This window comes from Salvelinus namaycush, chromosome 41 (genome assembly GCF_016432855.1).
Source record: "Salvelinus namaycush isolate Seneca chromosome 41, SaNama_1.0, whole genome shotgun sequence".
Taxonomy (NCBI): domain Eukaryota; kingdom Metazoa; phylum Chordata; class Actinopteri; order Salmoniformes; family Salmonidae; genus Salvelinus; species Salvelinus namaycush.
In genome coordinates, this window is record NC_052347.1 from 1,651,208 (window position 1) to 1,678,614 (window position 27,407).

Sequence of the window (27,407 nt, forward strand, 5' to 3'; positions counted from 1 at the left end):
GCTAATTGGATGGAAGCCATTCACTACTAATGCAATAAGCTATTTTCTTCTTCCTTTACACACACACATACACAAACACACACACACAGTGCCCAGCTCTTTAATTAGCTATACGTGATTTTGAAGGGATATCGAAGGACGAGACACACGTTAGCCACTATTTGGTTGCAGTGAACAGCTTTGTAAAAAGCAAGAATAATGCATATCCTTTTGATCCAAAGGCTTTATGAGCACCCCTTTGACCTAGAAAGAGAAGATACTGTGATAAATTATGATGCGCAGAGAAAGGAGGTGTTACGTGGTGGTAGTGGCTTATAATTACGGTTGTTGCAGGTGCTGAGAAAGAACACTCAGGATCTAATAGACCAGCAATTAACGCAGAGAGAAATCATCGACTTTGTTTAACGCAGTCGTCTCAGCCCACTTCAATAAACTGTTCTAAGAACTGCTGTTTAGAAGTCGGCGCAGTAAACTTTCAATGGGGTTATTTACAGCGGCCCCCTCACATTATTACTTGCTGCTGTGTAAACTTAATACATCCAGAAAGATATTAAACAGACCCCATAATTGTATAACTGGTTGTTTATTCTATAGGCTTTGTCATTTCATTCTCAAAATTCAGAGCATGTTTTCCTATGGATTTTCCTTCCCACCAATGCACACCATATATCCTGCTATCTGCAGTAGAGGATGTTTACTTCCTTCCACATGTCAAGAGAGTACTCTCTGTCTCTCCCTCTCTCTCCCTGGCTCCATCCATCTCTGATATGTGTGCCCATTAAACAGAGGGAAGCTTAGGGAAAATATGCAGATCAAACGGTGATTAACATCTCATCTCAGATTTCCTGAATCAATGTCTGTCTCCCCTTAATGGGCCACTGAAGGCCAAGATGCCACCACAGCCATGATTTATCAATGCTATTACACCAACAAGTTGTTGAATTGGTTGTAGTATTGAACGCCCATCCGAAATGACTACCGTAAGTAACTCCTACATTCTAGCCTATTTGTATTTATCCCTGATTTGTCTGGATAGATCTCTTATCTACAGAGCTTATCCTGTACTCATCACACATGTACTAATACCTTTCAGTGTGTGGGAGAGAGAGAGAGAGGTACTGCCTAGCCTGCCTGTCCATCAATCATCACAGTAAGCCAATTATTGAGAACAAAAAGCTTGATTGTACTTGAAATGGTGTAAAAAGATGATTGCAACTGTTTTAGGCTCTGTTTCTAACATCTGCGGTTTGCATGAGTCATGGTTTATTAATTGAGCAATAAACTTGTCAAATTGCATCACGGTGACATGAATCACTGGAACGTGTGTGTGGGTTAACTTGTCACATGAATGAATGCGTGGACTATTTCCTGGAGCGTGAGCACAGCATTTATTTACAAAGGAATCCCAAAAGTTACCGGTAAACTTCGTCCAAACAAGTCAAACAACATTTCTAATCAATTCTCAGGTACCCTAATATGTAAATAAACTATACAATTTAAGACGGAATGTAGTATGTTCAATACCAGAGAAAAATAACGAATTGCGCGCCCTCATTCACTCGCGCCACAAGACTGGAGTCCTAACGAGGGACACCTTAGAAAAACTACTACTTGCTAATTTTTCAAAAAACAAGCCTGAAACCTTTTCTGAAGACTGTTGACATCTAGTGGAAGCCATAGAAACTGCAATCTGGGAGGAATTATTTTGAATATCCCATAGACTAGCATTGAACTAGCCTGTGACCTAAAAAAAAGTAAAATCCAGATATATTCTCCTCGGGTTTTTGCCTGCCATATCAGTTCTGTTATACTCACAGACATTATTTATTTTATATATAACAGTTTACTTTGGGCACGTCAGTCATCCAATCTTCCGAATACTGCCCCCTAGCCCAAAGAGGTTTTAACATCCCATATGTTACACCTCAATAACTGTCCTGGGGTATTGGGATATTTTATTTTAGACAAGAGGAAAGAGTTCCTCCCATTGGTCCTCCAACACCACTTTTAGCAGGAGCTGGTCTCCCATCCAGGACTGACCAGGACCAAATCTGCTTAGCTTCAGAGGCAAGCCAGCAGAGGGATGCAGGATGGTATGCTGTTGGCTATTGTTATGGTAGCTGGTTTATTTTTTAAAAATGCCTTCCTCACCATCTTAAATAAGCATGCCCCATTCAAGAAATGTAGATCCAGGAACAGATATAGCCCTTGGTTCTCTCCAGACCTGACTGCCCTTAACCAACACAAAAACATCCTATGGCGTTCTGCATTAGCATCGAACAGCCCCCGTGATATGCAACTTTTCAGGGAAGCTAGAAACCAATATACACAGGCAGTTAGAAAAGCCAAGGCTAGCTTTTTCAAGCAGACATTTTTTTCCTGCAACACAAACTGAAAAAAGTTCTGGGACACTAAAGTCCATGGAGAATAAGAACACCTCCTCCCAGCTGCCCACTGCACTGAAGATAGGAAACACTGTCACCACTGATAAATCCACTGTAATTGAGAATTTCAACAAGCATTTTTCTACGGCTGGCCATGCTTTCCACCTGGCTACTCCTACCTCGGTCAACAGCACTGCACCCCCCACAGCTACTCGCCCAAGCCTTCCCCATTTCTCCTTCTCCCAAATCCAGTCAGCTGATGTTCTGAAAGAGCTGCAAAATCTGGACCCCTACAAATCAGCCGGGCTAGATAATCTGGACCCTTTCTTTCTAAAATGATCTGCTGAAATTGTTGCGACCCCTATTACTAGCCTGTTCAACCTCTCTTTCGTGTCATCTGAGATTCCCAAAGATTGAAAAGCAGCTGCGGTCATCCCCCTCTTCAAAGGGGGGGACACTATTGACCCAAACTGCTACAGACCTATATCTATCCTACCCTGCCTTTCGAAGGTCTTCGAAAGCCAAGTCAACAAACAGATTACCGACCATTTCGAATCCCACCATACCTTCTCCACTATGCAATCTGGTTTCAGAGCTGGTCATGGGTGCACCTCAGCCATGCTCAAGGTCCTAAACGATATCTTAACCGCCATCGATAAGAAACAATACTGTGCAGCCGTATTCATTAACCTGGCCAAGGCTTTCGACTCTGTCAATCACCACATCGGCAGACTCGATAACCTTGGCTTCTCAAATGATTGCCTCGCCTGGTTCACCAACTACTTCTCTGATAAAGTTCAGTGTGTCAAATCGGAGGGTCTGTTGTCCGGGCCTCTGGCAGTCTTTATGGGGGTGCCACAGGGTTCAATTCTTGGACCGACTCTCGTCTCTGTATACATCAATGATTTCCCTCTTGCTGCTGGTGAGTCTCTGATCCACCTCTACTCAGACGACACCATTCTGTATACTTCTGGCCCTTCTTTGGACACTGTGTTAACAACCCTCCAGGCGAGCTTCAATGCCATACAACTCTCCTTCGTGGCCTCCAATTGCTCTTTAATACAAGTAAAACTAAATGCATGCTCTTCAACCGATCGCTGCCTGCACCTGCCCGTCTGTCCAACATTACTACTCTGGACGGCTCTGACTTAGAATATGTGGACGACTACAAATACCTAGGTGTCTGGTTAGACTGTAAACTCTCCTTCCAGACTCACATCAAACATCTCCAATCCAAAGTTAAATCTAGAATTGGCTTCCTATTCCGCAACAAAGCATCCTTCACTCATGCTGCCAAACATACCCTCGTAAAACTGACCATCCTACCAATCCTCGACTTCGGCGATGTCATTTACAAAATAGCCTCCAATACCCTACTCAATAAATTGGATGCAGTCTATCACAGTGCCATCCGTTTTGTCACTAAAGCCCCATATACTACCCACCCCTGCGACCTGTACGCTCTTGTTGGCTGGCCCTCGCTTCATACTCGTCGCCAAACCCACTGGCTCCAGGTCATCTACAAGACCCTGCTAGGTAAAGTCCCCCCTTATCTCAGCTCGCTGGTCACCATAGCAGCACCCACCTGTAGCACGCGCTCCAGCAGGTATATCTCTCTGGTCACCCCCAAAACCAATTCTTCCTTTGGCCGCCTCTCCTTCCAGTTCTCTGCTGCCAATGACTGGAACGAACTACAAAAATCTCTGAAACTGGAAACACTTTTCTCCCTCACTAGCTTTAAGCACCAGCTGTCAGAGCAGCTCACTGCACCTGTACATAGCCCATCTATAATTTAGCCCAAACAAATACCTCTTTCCCTACTGTATTTATTTATTTATTTTGCTCCTTTGCACCCCATTATTTCTATCTCTACTTTGCACATTCTTCCACTGTAAATCAACCATTCCAGTGTTTTACTTGCTATATTGTATTTACTTCGCCACCATGGCCTTTTTTTTGCCTTCACCTCCCTTATCTCACCTCACTTGCTCACATTGTATATAGACTTATTTTTCTACTGTATTATTGACTGTATGTTTGTTTTACTCCATGTGTAACTCTGTGTTGTTGTATGTGTCGAACTGCTTTGCTTTATCTTGGCCAGGTCGCAATTGTAAATGAGAACTTGTTCTCAACTTGCCTACCTGGTTAAATAAAATAAATAAAAAGAGGCAACAGTACCACCAGTGCACTGAGGAGTGGCGCCTGTCTCTAGTAGATGTGTGATATTTTATTTCTTGATAGAGTTTTTGAGACCAGTGTGACGTGTACACTCTGAGAGCTACAGTAGGGTGACTTGCTGGAAAACAACTGACTATGACCTCTCTTCAGTTGCGTTCAGTCAGCCGCACTGACCCTGTCTGGTAGAATAGAGGGCATTGACCTCTGCTACTGTACAGAAGAACATGAGATGGGGCTTGGTCTTGGGAGATGGGTGATCTATTAGATTTCCTATTGAATACATACAGTACTGTAAAATGGTTTACTGAGATGGAAAAGCAAATTCAATACTGTGTATCTCTATGGGTTTTCGATGTATCAGAGAGATCACTGGGATCAGCTTGCACTGTATTGGCTCTGAGCCTGTATAGGTTGCAGGGCATGTTATCTCATTGGCCTGGTCCTTTGACATAATTATTATCTACCCATGCAGAGATTCACTGAACCTGAAAACTCCCTTAACCAAGGGCATAGGATCACTAGGGGCCTGAAGTCTCTCTGGAATGATTGTCTGAATCCCAAATGGCACCCTATGTAGTGCACTAGTTTTGACCAGGGCCCATAGGGTTCTGGTCAAAAGTAGTGCACTATGTAGGGAATAGGGTGCAGCTTCTCTAATTATAACTATTTATAAAGGATAGACTGTCATAAGCCATGTCCAGAGCCTGTTCCCTGTTAGGGACAGTTATGGTAATGTTTGTGGAGAGTAGTCACAGTCATCACGAGTGAGTACGTCCCTGGGGAGTTCCTCTATTATAGAATAATTCTGAGGATGGATTGTAGGACTTGTCTTATCAATGGAGTATCCCACATACTGTGTGTGCTGTCTGCGTGACCTACCCTTTAACTTGCAGACAGCATGTCCTCACAGTGCTCACAGCGTGTGTGCATTCGTGCTAAGTGCTTGGATATGTGTCTGTGTGTCTTACTCTGAACATAACACAACCGTTTATGTTGAAATCATGTTCTCGGGGACAACTTCTTTTATGTCAGCGGATGGCAGCCACAGAGGCAGTTGGGGGGAACAGACTGACAGCCTAAGAGACGCCTTTAGGGGCTGTGAAAATGCAATCGTAACTATCAACCATCACCTCAACATTACATGGCCATCTAGCAAGGCCAAGTCTCATGAACATGAACATGAACATGGACTCCCGCCAAAATGGGATATGAACACACCAAAGATACAGGATCTATCATGGAAACAGTTAGCTGTGTTTTGAGGATGAAATGGGTTGTGCGTTTGAGCCACTACAGTGTGCTGTGTGACCTCTATATTCCCGGCTCAGGACTTGAGGATGATCTAAGATGAAATGAAAGAACGGTCTGTCCATTCATATGAGACTGCCTCTGACTTTATCACCTAATTAAAAAATAGCCCAAACTGCCTGTACTTGATATATATTTGAATATATATTCATGTTTTATTTACATAGACAGCATCCTCTGTCCAGTTGTCCTTTGATCTAAGTTCAGTGAGGGGAAAAGAGAAGGTAGACGGGCATGAAATGATGTTGGGAAGGAACTATTTGACAGTCATGAGTGCTAGGTTTCCTTCATGACGAGATGCGACGTGGCCCTGGCTCAAACAAAACATGCTCCATGGGTTCCATGTACCCTGCACTATTTGAATAATGCAACTGTACATCAAAGCATATGCCGGAGAGAAAAATTGAATATTTCCATGTATATATTATGGATAGCATGAAACGAAGTGCTGTGGAAATGTACGGGGAGAGGAGTGGGATGAGGGGGTGGGTGAGGGATAAGGGGAATGGGGCGTAAGGAATGGTAGGTTACAGTGTCAAGCATCATTTTACTGCAGATGTTAAGCTAAGACGATTCTGCTTTTGTCTCTCGTGTTCCACCTTGTCAGATTGTTTAAATTATTTCACAAGTGTTGCGTTTTGCGTGCCTAATTGTCTATGTTGACTGGTAACACCTTTTAAAGGTAATGGAGGACAGAATACAAAGAAGGTAATTCCAAGACTTTTATGACATGAGTCTCTTTCTTTTTCTTTCTTTTTGGTCAGCATTGATCAGACACATATCCATCTTCATGTCGAACCTGAATAGGACTATAAATGAATTGTAAATGGCATATGGTTCTATTCATGCGTTTCCTGTATATTTAAGTGGTGCATTAATATATGATTTTCCTCTTGTGTTGCAGCACGTACGTTGGCACTGTGGAATCTGACCCTCACGCCCAGCAATGTCACCGCCGGTGAGTACAGTAGAAGTGTTCATGTGGTCCCAAAGTGTAAGCGTGTATAGCCTGGTATCAGTTTACGTGTCACTTTTTGATGCTTTCGCAAAAGATATGATTCACGGTGTGTAACACCAAAGAGCTGCATTCATTTAGATAGAGAGAAAACGTGTCGATGCTTTTTTTTTTTCATTTTCGATCAGAATCCGTTTTGGTTACATTTTGCTTTTGATTTTTGTAAAGAGAGTAACGACAAATACATTGATTATCATGTTTCAACTTGAATCAAACCCTGGACGTTTAATTTGTATAAGTCAGAACTATACAATTTTTTTTTTTAAATGGTATTGGTCACATACACATATTTAGCAGATGTTATTGCGGGTGTAGCGAAATGCTTGTGTTCATACTTCCACCACTCCCCATTGTGGCTAAATTATTAGGATGGAAATTGCATTGGGACAATAATTAGACAGTTTAGCCAGTACACTTTATTTTAGGGTCCTATTTTTGTTGATATTCGGTTTAATGTCACATCCCGCTGTGCTCTTCCAAAAAAGAAAGATACTGTAATGACCTGGCTGGATCATAAAGGAACAATTGTCCAGACAGAGGTTTGAGTTTGCGAATTTACGGTTTATTAACCCAACTCCACACAGGCTACTGTTTGGCCGTAGCCCACGCCAAATAAATGAAAGATACCCTATAAAACAACCGTAACATTCTCTTGTGAAGACCAGACTTAAGAGAGAGAACAATGGCTAAACATGGTCTTAACTTGCAATGCTCCATCCCCCTTCCAAACCCCCCACCCACGCCACGCCACTCCACCAACCGCCAGGATGCCTGGCATCAGAACATTCCAGGCATTCCTGTGATTGGCAGATAGCAGGTTGATTGGCATGTCAGACCCCGCGAACTCTGAGTACTGGTAAGTACAACACAACCAACTAATAGCATAACACACAGCTGTCTGTGCGGGTCACTACACAGCCCCCCCACCACAAAGTCCCTCGTCCCAGGGAACAAACAAAGTCTCTGAACGAACCCGGAGGTCTCCTTTGCCTGCGTGGCCGTGATGGTCGCAGAGTATCCAGATGTGAAACAAGGGGCTCAGTCTGTGGCAGGGGACTGCCTCTCTGGGGCCCAGGGGATGAAGGCAAGGATATGGGGGACAAGGATGTGGGAATGGGGAATATAGTCCGTGGAACCACGCGGTGACACAGGGTGGGTGACTGGGGGAGTGGGCTGTCTGGAGCCTTGTCTGTGGCACCTGGGGGTGGGTGCCTGGAGAATGTCATTGCCAGAGTGGGGAATTGTGGGGGTCCCTGGGGTTTGGGGAGAAGAGGCCCCTCTCTACGGGGCTAACCTGTCCCGGCTCAGTGCCACCTTTCTCCCCCTGGGAGGAAGCTGCACCCGGTAAACAACCTCCCCTACCGTCTCCAGGACCCTGCAGGGCCCCACCCAGTGGCTGTACAACTTGAGGCTTCTGCCTTTCTTAAGGGGCTGTAGACCCAGACCAGCTCCCCAGCCACAAAGTGCCTTCCCCGGGTGTGCACGTCATAGTTACTCTTCTGCCTCACACCTGCATTCACCAGCTGCTCTCTGGCGAAGGTGTGGGCTGTCTCCAGGTGGCCCTGGAGTCTCCGGGCATACTCCGGCCTGGGGGAACAGCAAGGCTATCCAGGGGCCAACCAAACACCATCTCTGCAGGGGTGCAGATCTCTCTCCCAAGCATGAGAAGGGCAGGCGTGCAGGAGGTGGAGTCTTGGACAGCGGAGCGGCATGCCATGAGGACCATAGGCAGGTGCTTGTCCCAGTCACGCTGGTGTTTGGCAGAGACGATGGCCAGTTGCTGTCCAAGCGTTTTGTTGAAGCGCTCCATCAGGCCATCACTTTAAGGATGGAGAGGAGTAGTGCGGGTCTTGTGCATACCCAGCCTCTCACACATGGTGACTCAAGGTTTCTGCTGAACATCCCCGCTGTCAGGGTATCGACGATGGTTTCTGCCTCCTGGTCAGGCAGAGCATAGGCCTCGGCCATTTTGTGAAATAGTTCATGGCCGTGAACACCCAGTGGTTTCCACTGTCTGTGGTGGGGAACGACCCAACTACATCCACTCTCACCCTCTCCATGGGAGCCCCAACTGGGATCTGTTGGAGCTGAGCATGAGAGCGGCCTGGAGGGCCCTTTCTCGCTGTGCAGTTGTCACAGCGGCGACAAAAGTCATCCACGTCCCTCTTGTGCTGCCCCCAGTAAAAGCTATGACGAAGGCGGCGGAGTGTTTATGTGACCCCAAAGTGTCCAGTCCCCATCCCCCATGAGTGCTCTGGAGCATCGCCTCCCGCTATGCTTTTGGGACCACCACCGGCCACCTCTCCTCTCACGTAGCTGACTCCTTCCATGCCCGCTGTAGCACGCCATCAGCCAGCCGCAGTCTCTCAAACTTTGACCACAACCCTTTGGTCGCGAGTGAGTGCTGCCACCTTTTCCCATGGTGGCCTTAGCTGCACCTCTACCCACTGTAGCACCGGCTGTAGGTCTGTGTCCCATCCCTGCTGCTGCCCCCATTCAGCCACGTCGACAGTCTGCAGCTCACAGCAGACAGGCCCACTCGCCCGAAACACTGTGGCACAGAACCCCTGCACACAGCTCTCTCTCACGGCCCTCTCTCCGCCCACAGTGGCGGCTCTGTCTGCAGTACAGGGCCGATGGGACATGGCGTTGGAGTGGCGTGCCCCTGTCCTGTGCACCACTGTGAAGTCGTATGACTGAAGCTCCCCCAACCAGCGTGCCCGTCTGGCTCTCTGAAAGACATGAGCCACTGGAGAGCAGAGTGGGCAGTCATTACAGTAAAGGGCAGGCCACCCAGGTAGTAGTGTTGGATGGAAGTGTTTGATGGAAGCCACAACAGCAAGGAGCTCCCGCCGGGTGACACAGTAGCAGTGCTCATGTTTGTCAAATATTTTGCTGAAGTACGCCACCACTCTCTCTCCCATCTGGCCCCACCTGGACCAGCACACCACCCATGCCCACATTGCTCGCGTCTGTCTCCAGAATAAAGGACAAGGTGAGATCAGGGGTGGGCGAGCACGGGGGCCTCGATCAGTGCACGTTTGAGGGTGTTGAAGGCCTCCTCACACTCCACTGTCCAAGTGAAGGCCTTGTTATTCGGTAGCAGCAACGCTTGAGAAGCCCCGTACAAACCTCACGAGGCCAGGCCCAGGAAGCTCTTCAGCTGATGCTGGTCGGTGGGGGTGGGCCAGTCTCGGATAGCCCCCACCTTGTCCTCCATGGTGCTGATACCCTCCTTCCCCACTCGGTGGGAAGGACACCTCTCTCCTCACCACTTCTTGGGGTGGAGCTTCAGGCCTGCGGCAGCCACCCTCTCCAGTACACGTCGTAGCGCCCCTAGGGCTGATTGGAAGGAGCTGCCATGGGCCAGGATGTCATCGAGGTATACCAGACACTGCTTTCGGGGGATGCCATCCAGCACGCTGTCCATCAAATTCTCAAAAGTAGCTGGAGCACTGCACAGGAAGAAGCACAGGACCTTGAACTGCCAGTGTCCTCTGTTAGTGGAGAACGCAGTTTTGGCTCTGGCCTCTGGGGAGAGGGGCACCTGCCAGTAGCCACTGCGGAGGTCTATTGAGGAGAACCAGGAGGACCCCCTAACTAGGTCCAGCGACTCATCGATACGTGGTATGGGGTATGAGACCTTCCTGGTTATCTCATTCAGCCACCTGAAGTCCGCACAGAACCTCAGCTTGCACCCCTTCTTAGGAACCTTGACGACTGGACAGAGCAGGGCACCCCCTCCACAGTGACAGGGACATGACAAAAGTCCCCAACACAGGTCCGGCCCACCATAACAACAGGCTCCATCCGCTTGCCCTCGTCTGCTTCTGGGGGACTTGGATCCTTGCTCCCCCGTCCGTGTTGGTGGGATCCTCCTGAACATGGTGGTGGTTGGGAAAGCACGCCCTAGTCCCAGGGGTCCGCACTGCCCCGTCTATGCGGACCCCAAGCCTTTTCCCTCAGCTCTGGGGGACATGGGGAAATCCGGCGCAGATGGCTTGGCTGCCACATCCCCAGCAGACCCTGGGACCAGGGCGTGTGTTTCGTGCTGCCTGTAGCGACACAGCACGAATGATTTCAGTCATTACAGCCACCCATGCAGGCTTTTCCGGCTCTGGGCTGCTCTGCCCCGCAGCCCGCACAGTGGGTCTGTCTCCCTGCACCCCCACCAAAGCCACAGCTGAAGCCCCAGCCCACACGAGCTCCCTCTCCAAAGCCATCTCCAAGGCTATCTGCAATGACTCAGGATGAGCCAGCTGGGTCTGTATGCGCAGCTCCATAGGAGAAAGCGCCTGGATGAACTGGTCCCGTGCTAGCTCTCTCTGCACAGAGGGGGGCATGTGAGCATATGCCCACCGAGAGAGGCTCTCAATGTCATTAGCTAGCACCCGTAGTGGCTCTCCAGGCTTCCTGTGTCTATTACTCAGCTCTGAGCGCAGCAGCCCGGGCTGTACACACTGTCCAAAGCGCCTCCTCAGTGCTCCCAGTAAAGCCCCATAATCACGTCTGTCCTCGGGGCAAATCAATATCAAACAGGACAGAGCATCATCCGTCAGGCACAAAGCCAACTGCACTGCCATATCTTCATTCAACCACCCTCCAAAATGAGCTAACAGTTCAAACTGAGCATGAAAAGCTTCACAATCCGCTTTATCGGAGTACTTCTGGGTCTTAACAGATTCGGACGCAATCGGGAACTGGGCGCCGCCATGTTTGTTTACATCCTGAGCACCAAATTCCTCTTCCCGCAGCTTCGACGTCAACCCCTTCGGTCCGCCCACCAGAATCCTCACCAAGCACAGTCGACGAAGTACTCATGCCCGCTTCAGCCGACATCATTCTAACTGTCTCCCTCAAGCGGCCTCTGTGCTCCGATGCCCTGGTGATCTCCTCAGCCAGATCCTCCGACGTCCATGCACATGCACCTCCTTGGCCATAGTCGTCCCCTACCTCCACCTTCAATTTCGAAATCCCTCTAACCATTTTCAACCCCCGTTGTCACGTACGTTAGCTAGCTACACACCTCCTTCCCAAATACAAGGTAAAAATGCCATCCACCCAAGGCATAGTAGATTTAGTTTTCTCAAACTAGACAATCTAATGTACTTATCCTCTTGCTCAGTTGTGCACTGGGGCCTCCCAACCCCCTTTCTATTCTGGTTAGAGCCAGTTTGCGCTGTTCTGTGAAGGGAGTAGTACACAGCGCTGTATGAGATCTTCACTTTCTTGGCAATTTCTCGCATGGAATAGCCTTCAATTTTCAGAACAAGAATAGACTGACGAGTTTCAGAAGAAAGTCCTTTGTTTCTGGCCATTTTGAGCCTGTAATCGAACCCACAAATGCTGATGCTCCAGATACTCAACTAGTCTAAAGAAGGCCAGTTTTATTGCTTCTTTAATCAGAACAGTTTTCAGCTGTGCTAACATAATTGCAAAAAGATTTTCTAGTGATCAATTAGCCTTTTTAAAATGATAAACTTGGATTAGCTAACACAACTTGCCATTGGAACACAGGAGTGATGGTTGCTGATAATGGGCTGATAATGGGCAAATTCTTATTTACAATGATGGCCTAGGAACAGCGGGAACAACTGCCTTGTTCAGGGGAAGAACAAGAGATGTTTACTTTGTCAGCTCAGGGATTCGATCTAGCAACCTTTAGGTTACTGGCCTAACGCTCTAACCACTAGGATACCTGCCGCCCCAATCAGCCATTTCCAGCTACAACAGTAATTTACAACATTAACAATGTATTTCTGATCAAGCTGATGTTATTTTAATGGACAAAATAATTGCTTTTCTTTCAAAAACAAGTACATTTCTAAGTGACCCCAAACTTTTGAATGGTAGTCATTCAATTACTAGTGCATAGTAACTGTAATCCTAGTTTGCACTTTGCACATTTCAACTATTTGTAAACAAACTTTCAATCAACATTATTCATGTTATTTTAGGCATTTATAGATTGAGGGGTGGTCTAAACAAACCAATGAGTTCCTACTGTTTAGCACAACTTCATATAAGAGGGTGGGATGGAAATGTCAAATGTCATGGGTAAACATTGTACAACTTTCCAAAATGTCCAATGTTCAAACATTAGAAAAGTTAGGGGTTGTTATAATTGAATACAACTGGACATGCCCTGAGGCTGTAGCTCGGATGATGACTGGTGCCATGGTTATGACCTCTGTGACCATGTGTGTGTGGTCGACCCTACTGTTGCCAGGGCCAGTTACCTGTAAGCACTGCTAGGCAGGTTACGGTGGTCATGTCCTGTTCTTTATTTACCATTCTCTCTCTGTTAGACAGCTGTGACACTGCGCTCTTTAACCTCTGTCCATCCACAATCACAGACAAAAATCCACTGGTTGTAATGCTGGCTTTTTTCTCTTGTCTTTCTCTCCCTTTCATTCCTTTTGTGATCCCCTTCTCTGTGTCTGTCTCCCTCCCTCCTTTCTCTGTTGCTCAGGCCTGTTCTGTAACATGTCCATCGATCCCATCGGTACCTGCTGGCCAAAGAGCACTGCAGGGGAGTGGGTGTCACGGCCATGTCCAGAGATGTTCTATGGCGTCAAGTACAACACCACCAGTGAGTAGAGCCCCATTGACAATGCTTATTTGTGTGTGTCTGTCAATATCCAAAGTTGTACAGTACCAGTCAAAAGTTTGGACACACCTACTCATTCAAGGGTTTTTCTTAATTGTTTTACTATTTTCTACATTGTACAATAATAGTGAAGTCATCAAAACTATGAAATAACACATGGAATCAGGTAGTAACCACAACAGTTAAACAAATTTTAAAAAAACATTGCCAAGATACTTTAAAGAATCTAAAATCATTCTCTCAACCAGTTTCACATGGAATGCTTTTCCAACAGTCGTGAAGGAGTTCCCACATATGCTGAGCACTTGGCTGCTTTTCCTTCATTCTGCGGTCCTACTCATCCCAAACCATCTCAATTCTGTTGAAGCTGGGTGATTGTGGAGGCCAGGTCATCTGATGCAGCACTCTCCTTGGTCAAATAGCCCTTACACAGCCTGGATGTGTGTTGGGTCATTGTCCTGTTGAAAAACAAATGATAGTCCCACTAAGCACAAACCAGATGGGATGGCGAATTGCTGCAAAATGCTGTGGCTTAAATTCGAATATAAATCACAGACAGTGTTACCAGCAAAGCACCATCACACCACCTCCTCCATGCTTCACGGTGGGAACCACACATGCGGAGGTCATCCGTTCACCTACTCTGCGTCTCACAAAGACATGGCTGTTGGAGCCAAAACAAATCTCAAATTTGGACTCTTTAGACCGAAGGACAGATTTCCACCGGTCTAATGTCCGTTGCTCGTGTTTCTTGGCCCAAGCAAGTCTCTTCTTATTGGTGTCCTTTAGTAGTGGTTTCTTTGCAACAATTCGACCATGAATGCCTGATTCACGCAGTCTCCTCTGAACAGTTGATGTTGAGATGTGTCTGTTACTAGAACTTTGTGAAGCATTTATTTTGGCTGCAATTTCTGAGGTGCAATTAACTCTAATGAGCATATCCTCTGCAGCAAAGGTAACTCTGGGTCTTTCTTTCCTGTGGCGGTCCTCATGAAAGCCAGTTTCATCATAGTGCTTGATGGTTTTTATGACTGCAATTTTCCAGATTGACTGACCTTCATTGTGATGTGGTGAAGTTGGACCCAGATGAGGAATCAGTGGTTAAGGATAAGCATAAAGACTTTACTGATAAACAGTAGCCGCAGGATTACAGTACACTGGAAAAAACAACAAACACTAAGTCTTAAACTCACTCATGAAACAAATGCACAGCTTAAACAATTCAAGCTTCTGCAAAGGAAACCAGAAAACAACTCATTTAACAGGGAAATCATAATGAGTAATTGGACGCACCTGTCATTAATGTCTCTAGGACAGTCTCTGCCACCCTCTTGTGAAATGTGGAACCATGGCAGTACCCCCCCCCCCCCCCCCCCTTCTAGGAGCGGCTCCAGCCGCGGAGCCAGGGCAACCACCATGTAGTTAGTTGAAATCCTGAAAAGACCCGGGTCCAGGATGTCCCGGACAGGCACCCACGCCCACTCCTGGGGACCGTAGCCCTCACAGTCCACCAGGTACTGCAGGGTGCCTCGGGCCCGAACCAAAACTTACACTCGACAGTCCAGTGGATGTGTTCGGCAGTGTGTTATGAGCATATTCCACCCAGACGAGGAACTTTCTCCAGTTGTTGGCCTGAGTGGAGACGAAACAGCGGAGAAGCTTATCCAGCTCTTGGTTGGCCCGCTCAGTTTGCCCATTAGACTGTAGGTGGAACCCCGAGGAGAGACTCACCGACGCCCCCAACAGGGAGCAAAAGGCCTTCCAATAACGTGCGATGAACTGGGTCCCACGATCTGAGACAATGTCCTGGGGAAGTCCGTGTAGCCGAAAGACATCGGTAATCACGAGATCAGTGGTCTCCTTCGCCGAGGGCATCTTGGGTAAGGCGATGAAATGGGCTCCCTTTGAGAACCGATCGATGACCACCAGGATAGTGGTAAGCCCTTGGGATGGAGGTAACCCTGTGATAAAGTCTGTGAAAAGTCCCTTGAGCTCCATGAATGCCCTGTCAGCCTCTGGAGTCCAGCAAAAACAGGTCTGGGACTTGTGCGTTAGGATGGTGAGTTGCGTATAAAACACCTGTAAAAATTGGCAAACCTGAGGAACCGCTGGACCTGCTTGAGTGAGGTGGTACGGGCCAGTCGGCAACTGCCTCAACCTTTACGGGGTCCATTTGGATGCCTGCAGTAGAGATAATGTGACCCAGGAAGGAAACTTGGGATAGGTGGAACTCACACTTCTCTATCTTGACATATAATTGACTTGGAGGATGTGCAGTATGTGTTATGGAAGGGTTTTGGAGAAGATCAGGACGTCGTTGAGATAAACAAAGACGAACCGATTCAACATATCACAAAGAGTGTCATTGACCAATGCTTGAAAGACTCCCGGTGAGTTCGATAATCCGAAGGGCATGACTAAATACTCAGTGACCACTAGGGGTGTTAAAGGCCGTTTTCCTCTCACCAGATTGTAAGCGTTGCGGAGATCCAGTTTGGTGAAGAATTGGGCCCCTGGGGCCAACTCCAATGCGACAGACATCAGGGGTAGGTTCTAGTGATTTTTGATCATAATCCGGTTCAGCCCTCTGTAATCCATGCAAGGACGCAGGCCTCCATCCTTCTTACCCACGAGAAGAAACCTGCACCAACTGGGGATGTAGAGGGGCGACTGAAACCTGCTTCCAGCGACTCCCGGATGTAATTGTCCATGACTGCTGCCTCAGGGGTCGAGAGGGAGTACAGACGGCCCCAGGGAGGTGTGGAGCCGGTTAGAACTTCTATGGCGCAGTCATATGGACGATGGGAGGAAGGGTGCCTGCCTGCCTCTTGCTGAAGGCCTCTCGGAGGTCGAAGTATTTGGGAGGGAGAGCCGACAAGTCTTGGTCTTCAATGGATTCAGGAAGACACGGTGATGCTCTTGGTGGGGGTCTCAGACATTTAGTCTGGCAGTCCTTACCGCAGTCTAGTAAGTGTCCCATGGACCAGGAGAATAGTGAGTTATGTAGCGCTAGCCAGGGGTACCCTAGGATAAGGGGGTTCTCGGGAGCCATGATCAAAATTAAACTAAAATTCTGAGTGATTCACCCCAACCTGCAGTAGATTGGGCTTGGTCTGATATTCCACCTGGCCGGAGACAATGGGGCGTCCATCGAGGGCTTGAATCTGCAGAGGGACGGGACATTTCAAGCAGGGGATTTGTAATTCTCTGGCGAAATTTTGATCAATGAAATTCTCTGCGGCCCCGGTGTCCACGAAGGCTTGAATCTGGTGCTGACTGTTGTCCCTGTGGAGGGTTGCTGATAGTGACAGACGGTGACTGGGTATCCGGGGGGTAACTGCACAGCTCGTCATGGTCTCCCCTTGTCCTGGCGTGCCATGCCGTTTCCCGTCAGCTCTGGGCATGTAGCTCGGAGATGGCCGAGACCTCCGCAGTAGAGGCAGCAACCTTTGCGCATGCGCCTGTCACGTTCCTTTGGGCTCAGACGTGTGCGTCCCAGCTGCATGGGCTCCTTAATGCTGGTTTCAGGGAGCTTGGGGTACTCAGGAAACCGGGATATTTGGGTGGTGCCTAAAAGGTGTTGTCTCACGCTTTCTTGGAAGCGGTTGTTGATCCTGATTTCCAGTGTTATCAGGGGCTCAAGGTTCTCTCCCAGTTCCCGAGAGGCCAGTTCATCCTTGATGGAGTTAGACAAACCCTTGTGGAAAACGGTGACTAGGGCCTCCATATTCCACCCACTCTCGGCGGCAAGAGTGCGGAACTCAATGGCGAAATCAGCCACTCATCTGGCCCCTTGGCGGATGTTGAACAGTCGGCTGGCCGCTTCTCGTCCGCCGATTGGGTGGTCGAAGTCTCATTGCAGCTCGAGGGTGAAGGCTAATATGGAGCTGCAGGATGGTGGCTGCTGTTCCCACACCGCTGTTGCTCACGCCAGGGCCTTGTCCTAGAGTAGAGAGATGATGTCGGCGATCATGGCCCAATCAGAGTGGAACGAGGAGGACTGTAGCTTGAACACCAGAGAACACTGATTGAGGAACCCCTTTCGGGTGGCCGTCATACCGCTCGGGGGCTGGAATCTTGAGTTCCTGGGGCAGGTTCCCTGGAGGAACTACGCGATGCCTGCAGCACTGGGCGATGAGCCTTGGGCATTGGCTCCTCCTGGGTTGAGGTTGGACTGTGGTTGAAGGGATTCGGTAAGTTCCCAGAGGGTCTCTTATGTTTGGGAGAGTTGTTCTTACTGCCACCCCAGCAGTGCTCCTTGGTGTGTTACAACATTCTTGATCTGGGTGATCTCTGCTGGGTCCATGTTTGGGCAGAAGCTTGCTGTGACGTGGTGAGGTTGGACCCAGGTGCAGAGAAGAGACCAGACGAGGAATCAGTGGTTAAGGATAAACATTAAAAAAAGCAGCCGCAGGATCACAGTACACTAGAAAAAGCAACAAACACTAAGTCTCAAACTCACCCAGGAAACAAACGCACACGGTAAACAATTCAAGCTTCTGCAAAGGAAACCAGAAAACACACCTCTTTTAATAACAGGGAAATCATAATGAGTAATAGGACACACCTGAGTGTCATTAATGTCTCTAGGACGGTCTCTGTCGCCCTCTGGTGACAGTTGGAACCATGACATTCATGTCTTAAGGTCATGATGGACTGTCACTCTTTGCTTATTTGAGCTGTTCTTGCTATAATATGGACTTGGTATTTTATCAAATAGGGCTATCGTCTGTATACCACCCATACCTTGTCAGAACATAACTGATTGGCTCAAAAAAGGAAAGAAATTCCACAAATGTACTTTTAACAAGGCAAACCTGTTAATTGAAATGCATTCCAGGTGACTACCTCATGAAGCTGGTTGAGAGAATGCCAAGAGTCTGCAAAGCTGTCATCAAGGCAAAGGGTGGCTACTTAGAAGAATCTCAAACATAAAATATATTTGACTTTGTTGGTTACTACATGATTTCATAGTTTTGATGTCTTCACTATTATTCTACAATGTAGAAAATAGTAAAAATATAGAAAAACCCTGGTATGTCCAAACTTTTGACTGGTACTGTAACTCAATTTTTAGGGTTTATCTATTGTTTATTTATACAGGTCTTAACAAAATCTAAAAACTGAAAATGTGTCAATGATTATTTGAATATGTTGTTAACCCGAGGTATAGAAGTGATAATGCCCTCTTAGCCGGTGTTTGGAGGATATATTGGCACGGTTTACCGCAACCCCAGTGCCAATATATCCTCCAACATCGGCTTCGAGGGCATTATCACTTAATTGTTCAGGCCTGTCTTAAGACACATACAATACACAAATACACACACACACGTATGCATGCAGATGCAAGCATCATTGCCAAACGTGGGTCTGAGTAAATCTTTGTACATCTGTGTGTATGAACGCTTGTGCATTTTAGAGATGAAAATAGAGGAAGAGAGTTAAACAGTCAGAGAGAGAGAGGCAAGGGAAAGAGAGCGAGAGCTTTGCTGTGGGAGAACAAAAGTGAGTCGCTCCCCAGTGCCTTCCGTAATTATTGGGACAGTGAAGCGTTTTTTATTATTTTGGCTGTATACTCCAACAGTTTGGATGTGAAATAAAACAATTACTTTGAGGTTAAAGTGCAGAGGGAATTTTTATCCATATCGGATGAACTGTTTAGAAATTACAGCACATTGTGTACATAGACCCCCGATTTTAGGGGAGCAAACGTATTGGGACAAATTTGCTTAAACACTACATGACCAAAAGTATGTGGACACCTGCTCGTCAAACATCTAATTCCAAAATCATGGGCATTAATATGGAGTTGGTCCCCCATTTGCTACTATAACATCCTCCACTCAACACTAGGTGTTGTAACATTGCTGTGGGGATTTTCTTCCATTCAGCTCGCAGTCGGTTTTCCAATGCATCCCAAAGGTGTTCAATGTGGTTGAGGTCAGGGCTCTGTGCAGGCCAGTCAAGATCTTCCACACCGATCTCGACAAATCATTTCTGTATGGATCTCACTTTGTACACGGGGGCATTGTCATGCTGAAACAGGAAAGGGCCTTCCCCAAACTGTTGCCACCACGTTGGAAGCTCAGAATCATCTAAAATGTCATTGCATACTGTAGCGTTAAGATTTCTCTTCACTGGAACTAAGGGCCCTAGCCCGAACCATGAAAAACAGCCCTAGAACATTATTCCTCCCCCACCAAATTTTACAGTTGGCACTATGCATTGGGGCAGGTAGCCTTCTCCTGACATCTGCCAAACCCAGATTTGTCTGTTGGACTGCCAGATGGTGAAGCGTGATTCAATACTCCAGAGAGCACGTTTCCACTGCTCCAGAGTCCAATGGCGGCAAGCTTTACATCACTGAAATCCACTAATTTGAAGGGCCGTCCATATACTAATGTATGTGTATTAAAGTAGTAAAAAGTTAAGTATTTGTTCCTATATTCATAGCACACAATGACTACATCAAGCTAATTTTCTATTTGTTCAGATTGCATTTCAGTTGATTTTGTGCCCAATAGAAATTAATGGTAAATAATGAATTGTGTAATTTTGGAGTCACTTTTATTGTAAATAAGAATATAATATGTTTCTAAAGACTTCTACATGAATGTGGATGCTACCATGATTACGGATAATCCTGAATTAATCGTGAATAATGAAAGTTACAGATGAACAAATATCATACCCCAAAAAATGCTAACCTTCCCTGTTATTGTAATGGTGAGAGGTTAGCATCTCTTGGGGGTATGATATAAAATGCTAACCTTCCTTGTTATTGTAATGGTGAGAGGTTAGCATCTCTTGGGGGTATGATATAAAATGCTAACCTTCCCTGTTATTGTAATGGTGAGAGGTTAGCATCTCTTGGGGGTATGATAATTGGTTAACACTTTACTTGACACCCAGCGTCATAACACGTTATGACACAGTCATAGCCATGTCATAATGTCATAACAGCTGACATAACTTGTCATAACCTGTTATGATATGGTAATAACACCGTCATGACACATTTAGACCTGTTGTGACATATATATTTTATGGCTGGTTATGACACCTGCATCATTTCTACTGAGCGTAAAATTATCTGGAACACAACCAAAACAAAAAGATAATGCATCCAACAAATGTGTAGTCATTGCGTGCTAGGAATACTTTTTACTTTACACAAATAAGTGAATTTGTCCCAATACTTTTGCTCAACCAAAATGGGGGGACTATGTACAAAAAGTGCTGTGATTTCTAAACGGGTCACTCAATATAGATGAACATACCCTCAAATTAAAGCGGACATTCTGCACTTTAACCCCATAGTTATTGTTTGATTTCAAATCATCCAAACCTTTGGAGTACAACGCCAAAATAATAAGAATTACGGAGGGCACTGTGGTGTAGAATTCCTAATGGTTCTCTGTCTATGGAGAGGGAGGTAGGTTTTGTAAATTAGGACACCAGTAATGCAAGGTCACACACTGCATATTCAAATCCTTGGTAATTCAGCCCATGGCTCTTTACAGCAGAGCAAGACGGACCCAAGGGCAGTGATTTGACTGGAATGTTGAATAATGCACAATGTCAAGTGTTGAAGTGCCGTTGTATTTTATTTGTCATTTTTTTGTATCATATGTCTCGCCAAGGTCTATTTTTTGTTTTGAATTCACCCGGATGGAATTGGTAGTGTTTTAAAAACTTTTGGAAACCAGTTAGTGATGTAGTCATGGGCACATTATGTATGCCTATGCTCTACTTTTTAGCAAAATATATCAGCTCTGGTTGTGTTTCTTTCAGTAGGTAGGGGATAAGAGGAGGACTGACTGGAAAAAACTGAGAGTTCTCTCTCTCTCTCTCTCAATTAGCTGATGCTAGTTAAAGAGGACTGTCAATGATTTTGTTTTCGTGTAGCTCCCATTCCAACAATAATCAACTATCCCTATCAGAAACAAGCTTATCCTCCTTTTCTCAGAGGGTCAATGTGTGCTTCTCTAAAAATGATCAGTGGAGTGAAATTAATACTAGTTTTGTGTGGATGCACCCATTAAATAAATGAAAGTCTTCTGATTCTGTAGATAAAAAATGTTGATGATTTTTTCATTGCTGGAGTAAGTGCTTAGGCATGTGTATGTGATATTCCCTCTAGCAATTAATCACTAACCATTAAACACGAGTGACGATAGCAAAGTGGAGGCCACACAAAACTACCCGCAGTACCACTATAGGACCAATTACTCTTGCTCTGTCCTCTTAGGCCCGAGGTAATTGACGAAAGGGCCATGTAAATGATATAATACACCACTCTAGAAGGCTACATTGCAATATGAGAAACACACCACTCTAGAAGGTTCCATTAACATTTGAGAAACACACTCTAGAATGTTACATTAAAAGATGAGAAATACACCACTCTAGAAGGTTACATTACAATATGAGAAACAGCAAAGTGGTAATCCATCTGTCACAACCTGACCTAAGACATATGATTTATTGCATGATCTGAGGTATCATATATATCCGATTCAGTGATTTCATTTCTCTAGTCTTTCACTTTCATTGTAGAAAAGATAACTCCCAAACACATTAATATTACATCTGCATGTGTTTATTGTGTGGTCATTTAGGACAGAGACCTTTTCCAAGAAGATAGTACTTCCTCTTCCTCTGTCATCCCACACAATCCAAAGGGATATTCATTTAATAAGTAAATGTCAGTGTTTTCATAAAATAAATGTAACAGTATAACTTTAAACCGTCCCCTCGCCCCGACCCGGGCGCGAACCAGGGACCCTCTGCACACATCAACAACAGTCACCCACGAAGCGTCGTTACCCATCGCTCCACAAAAGCCGCGGCCCTTGCAGAGCAAGGGGCAACACTACTTCTAGGTTTCAGAGCAAGTGACGTAACTGATTGAAACGCTAGTAGCGCGTACCCGCTAACTAGCTAGCCATTTCACATCCGTTACATAAACATAGACATACTTGATGTTATAGACGGGCTGACACCATCACGAAAATGATGTGCGCACACCGATGGGGCTGAAGGACGTGTGATGTTCAGATAGCTAGCGACAATGACATGAAGCTGCCATGTGGGGAATCGTAGATGGCTGGCTTCCGATAGTTTTATCTTGTTCTTGATATCATGTCTTGTTTTGAGGTGTTTCGAATGATGTTACGTCTATGCTAATATGGCCCAAAAAAATTGGGCCAACAACTGTAACAATGTATTTAAGAGACAATAAGTGCTCATCATGCAAATGTATTTATGTTTTCAATAAACATTTGGAAACAAAATATAGTTCAGGCCTACATGTTGTTGTAAGGAAGTGCGTAACTGGCGGTAGGGAAGTCAGGCGCAGGAGAGCAAAACTGGTTAATCAACGGAGGAGTTTTAATCATAAAAACCACCGGTAACCAGAACAACAAACAAATGGGTACAAAACCCGTCGCGCGACAACGTGCACATGCGCTTACAATAAACAATTCCGCACAAAGACATGGTGTCATGTTCTGACCTTTATTTTCCTTTGTTTTGTCTTTAGTTAGTATGGTCAGGGCGTGAGTTGGGGTGGGCAGTCTATGTTATGTGTTTCTAGGTTTGTCAATTGGCCTGATATGGTTCTCAATCAGAGACAGGTGTTTTGCATTGTCTCTGATTGGGAACCATATTTAGGTTGCCTGTTTTCACTGTTGGTTTGTGGGTGTTTGTTTCTGGTGTCTGTCTTCATGCCACACTGGACTGTTTCGGTTAGGTTACTTTGTTATTTTGTATTTTTTGTCGTGTTCAGTGGATTATATTAAAACAAGAACACTTACCACTCTGCGTCTTGGTCCGATCCCTGCTACACCTCACTTCAGACGAAGAGGAGGAAATCAGCCGTTACACATGGGGGGAACAGAGGGTTAAATACACAACATGTAATGAGGGAAATTGAGACCAGGTGTGTGAGAATACAAGACAAAACAAATGGAAAATGAAAAGTGGATCGATGATGGCTAGAAGACCGGCGACGCCGACAGCCGAGCGCCGCCCGACTTCGGCGGAAGTCGTGACAGTTGTCAACAATCTCAGCCAACACCGTCTGTTTTGCCCATAGTTGTGCAGTCATCGGTTTTATTGCTAAACAACCAACCTGTCTATAGCACTGACATATTTTCTTGCCTCTGAAGGTATTGGGAATTTTACATCAATTGAGCAGATAATTGTAATGGCTACAATATACTGAAGTTTATTTTAATGATGCTAAAGCCATATGATTCCTGGTTTCATTTGAAGCAACATTATCTTCATATTATGTAGAAATGATTTTGTTTTAAATATATATATACAGTATGTGTGTGTACATATGTGTATAAATATATATATATATATATAGTTGAAGTCAGAAGTTTACATACACCTTAGCCAAATACATTTAAACTCAGTTTTTCACAATTCCTGACATTTAATCCTGGTAAAAATTCCCTGGCTTAGGTCAGTTAGGATCACCACTTTATTTTAAGACTGTGAAATGTCAGAATAATAGTAGAGAGAGTGATTTATTTCAGCTTTTATTTATCATCACATTCCCAGTGGGTCAGAGGTTTACATACACTCAATTAGTATTGGGTAGCATTGCCTTTCAATTGTTTAACTTGGGTCAAGTGTTTCGGGTAGCCTTCCACAAGCTTCCCACAATAAATTGGGTGAAAATTTCTCCTGTCAGTTTCTCCTGACAGAGCTGATGTAACTGAGTCAGGTTTGTAGGCCTCTTAGCTCGCCCACGCTTTCTCAGTTCTGCCCACACATTTTCTATAGAATTGAGGTCGGGGCTTTGTGATGGCCACTCCAATACCTTGACGTTGTTGTCCTTAAGCCATTTTGCCACAAATTTGGAAGTATGCTTGGGGTCATTGTCAATTTGGAAGACCCATTTGCGACCAAGCTTTAACTTCCTGACTGATGTCCTGAGATGTTGCTTCAATATATCCACATAGTTTTCCTCCCTCATGATGCCATCTATTTTGTGAAGTGCACCAGTCCCTCCTGCAGCAAAGCACCCCCACAACATGATGCTGCCACCCCAGTGCTTCACGGTTGGGATGGTGTTCTTCGGCTTGCAAGTCTCCCCCTTTTACCTCCAAACATAATGATGGTCATTATGGCCAAACAGTTCTATTTTTGTTTCATCAGACCAGAGGACATTTCTCTAAAAAGTCCGATCTTTGTCCCCATGTGCAGTTGCAAACCATAGTCTGGCTTTTTTTATGGCAGTTTTGGAGCAGTGGCTTCTTCCTTGCTGACCAGCCAGGTTATGTTGATATAGGACTCATTTTACTGTGGATATAGATACTTTTGTACCTTTGTACCCTTTTGTACCTTTTGTACCTTCTTCCAGCATCTCCACAAGGTCCGTTGCTGTTGTTCTGGGATTGATTTGCACTTTTCGCACCAAAGTACGTTCATCTCTAGGAGACAGAACGCGTCTCCTTCCTGAGCGGTATGACGGCTTTGTGGTCCCATGGTGTTTATACTTGCTTACTATTGTTTGTACAGATAAACGTGGTACCTTCAGGTGTTTGGAAATTGTTCCCAAGGATGAACCAGACTTGTGGAGGTCTACAAATCTTTCTCCAATCGATTTGTGATATAATTTTCCAGTGCATGATCAGAACAATGAACTATCTCCCGAGGGAATCAAAGTTGTTATGAAGCCAGCGTAAACACCATCGAGCTCATCCAGCGGTATAGTCAGATGATCAGAGCAGAATTGATTACTAATGATTTGAAGGAAAGGACTTTGAACTCTAAAAATTGAGCAATTATCTCAGTCTGTTCCTCATCCAGAAGTTCTCTGTGAAAATGGCTTCCCCCTGACACAGATTTGAATTTATGAAATATCCTGACAAGATTAGAACGATGATGAACTGCTGGGAGCTGCTTCTCTGTTATATTATTAAATGGTCTCAAACCACACTTTATCTGATATATTAGATTAGCAAAGGTAGACATCTGGACACATGGAATGCTCTGGTCCTGTTTTTGTAATATCATCTACACATTGTCAAACATCTGTTAAAGTGACATTTCACCCCAAAATCAGAGTTAGTCAAACTTCAAAAGTGGACTAATTGTCCCAGGATGTTTTGTAGCTAAAAAGTTGATAATTGAGTGTGCGATTCAAAAGGCTTAGTAGTGGTTTATCTTTAAATGAGCCATGGCAATTCTGGAAGCACACCAGTAATCTCAATCTTCGTTGCAGAAACGTAAGAAGATCAACCGCCAGTTCCACAAAAATGTAATCGCACACTCAATATTTATTGTGTCACGCCCAGACCATAGAGAGCCTTTTTATTCTCTATGTCGGTTAGGTCGGGGTGTGACTAGGGTGGGTAATCTAGCTTGTTTTATTTCTATGTTGGCCTGGTATGGTTCCCAATCAGAGGCAGCTGTTTATCGTTGTCTCTGATTGGGGATCATATTTAGGCAGCCATTTCCCCACTGTGTTTTGTGGGATCTTGTTTTTGTGTTGTTGCCTGTGAGCACTCCAAAACGTCACATTTCGTTTATTGTTTTGTTTCTGCTGAAAGTTTCACTTAGTAATAAAGATGTGGAACTCTACGCACGCTGCGCCTTGGTCCAGTTCTTACGACGATCGTGACATATTGATGCTTACCAATGCTCATCAATGCTCATGAACACTGTGATTACAAGTTGATAAATGCCTTGATTACCCATCAGTGTCATCGTAAAATCAAATTACTTAAGCTAAATGATGATTCATGTTAAGTTACTTAGAATCATTCTCCTGACAATTTACATCACAATATTCTATTAACTAATCGATCCATGGTTTTGCCTTCCGCCCAGCACTTTGTCAGGAGCGCGTGTGTGTGTGTGTGTGTGTGTGTGTGTGTGTGTGTGTGAGAGTGCGTGTGCGCGCAAGTGCGTGTGTGTGATCACAGAGCTCTTTCATGGTTTGACAGCACCAATTAAGGAAGCCCTTGAATTTTATGTCTAATCAATACAACCACCAATTATAGATAGCATTAGAGGCAGAAAGAGAGGGAGAAAATGGAAATGAGGGGAAATGGTGACAGGAACAATTACAACAGGCATTGAGTTGTGTATGTGTGATCTATATCACCTCAACCTCCAAGCAGGGAGGACTAGGATTAGGAGGAAAAGGACAATAATAGTACAGAAAGGATTCAAGTCAAGACTCCAGTAGAGTGATTGATATAAATTGGAAAGAAAGAGGTGGAAAGATGTAATCTCCTGGACTCTCTCTCTTCCCCCCAGTCTCGCAGGTCTCTTCTATAACATGTCCATCAGCACATGTCCATTTGGCCTACAGCGATGCCTATAGTCTGTCTGTCTGTCTCTGTCTCTGTCTCTCTCCTCTCCTCTCTCACACACTCCATCTGCCCCCCTCTCTCTCTGTATTTCCCCCTTGTTATATATCGACACAGTCAGTAGAGTCAGTTCTCCAGCCTTGTACACCACCACCACCACCCCTTCGATAACGCAGCCCAACTCTCCAGTCACTGCTCTGTTGCATTCCACCTCGACATCCTGTGCAGAAATACTGTCTGCCCCCAATCTGCTCAGGCTTTACAGAAGCTGTTTTGGGCCCTTCCTTTGTCCCTCTGGTCCAAGCTAGAGTGATCGACTAGCCCAGTACTAGTCACATTACCGTCTGTGTCCAATGGAGCTTACACCTGCTAGGAGACAAACATTTGGAGGGAAGAGCTAAGCCAACTGATGGCCAAAGTCCTTGACTACCCTCCGATTGCTTCTCTCTTGGCTCAGTGTACTCATCATTATGGATAACCCAAGTGTGGATGATGGAAGGGTACAGGCCAGCCTGAAGCTGAAGAACTTTGGCAGAAAGTTTTGCTGAAAGTTTCCTTCATACATGGTG

At 45.6% G+C, this 27,407-nt stretch overlaps 1 protein-coding gene across 1 annotated transcript in view; it reads left to right on the top strand.

Annotated features, from left to right (window-relative positions):
* LOC120033943 (corticotropin-releasing factor receptor 1-like) overlaps positions 1 to 27,407 on the top strand; it is a 112,603-nt gene that overhangs the window by 19,316 nt on the left and 65,880 nt on the right. The window contains exons 3-4 of the mRNA XM_038980347.1: positions 6,778 to 6,831; positions 13,361 to 13,480. Of these exons, the coding sequence (XP_038836275.1) occupies positions 6,778 to 6,831; positions 13,361 to 13,480 (174 nt within the window). The remainder of the gene's footprint in view (positions 1 to 6,777; positions 6,832 to 13,360; positions 13,481 to 27,407) is intronic.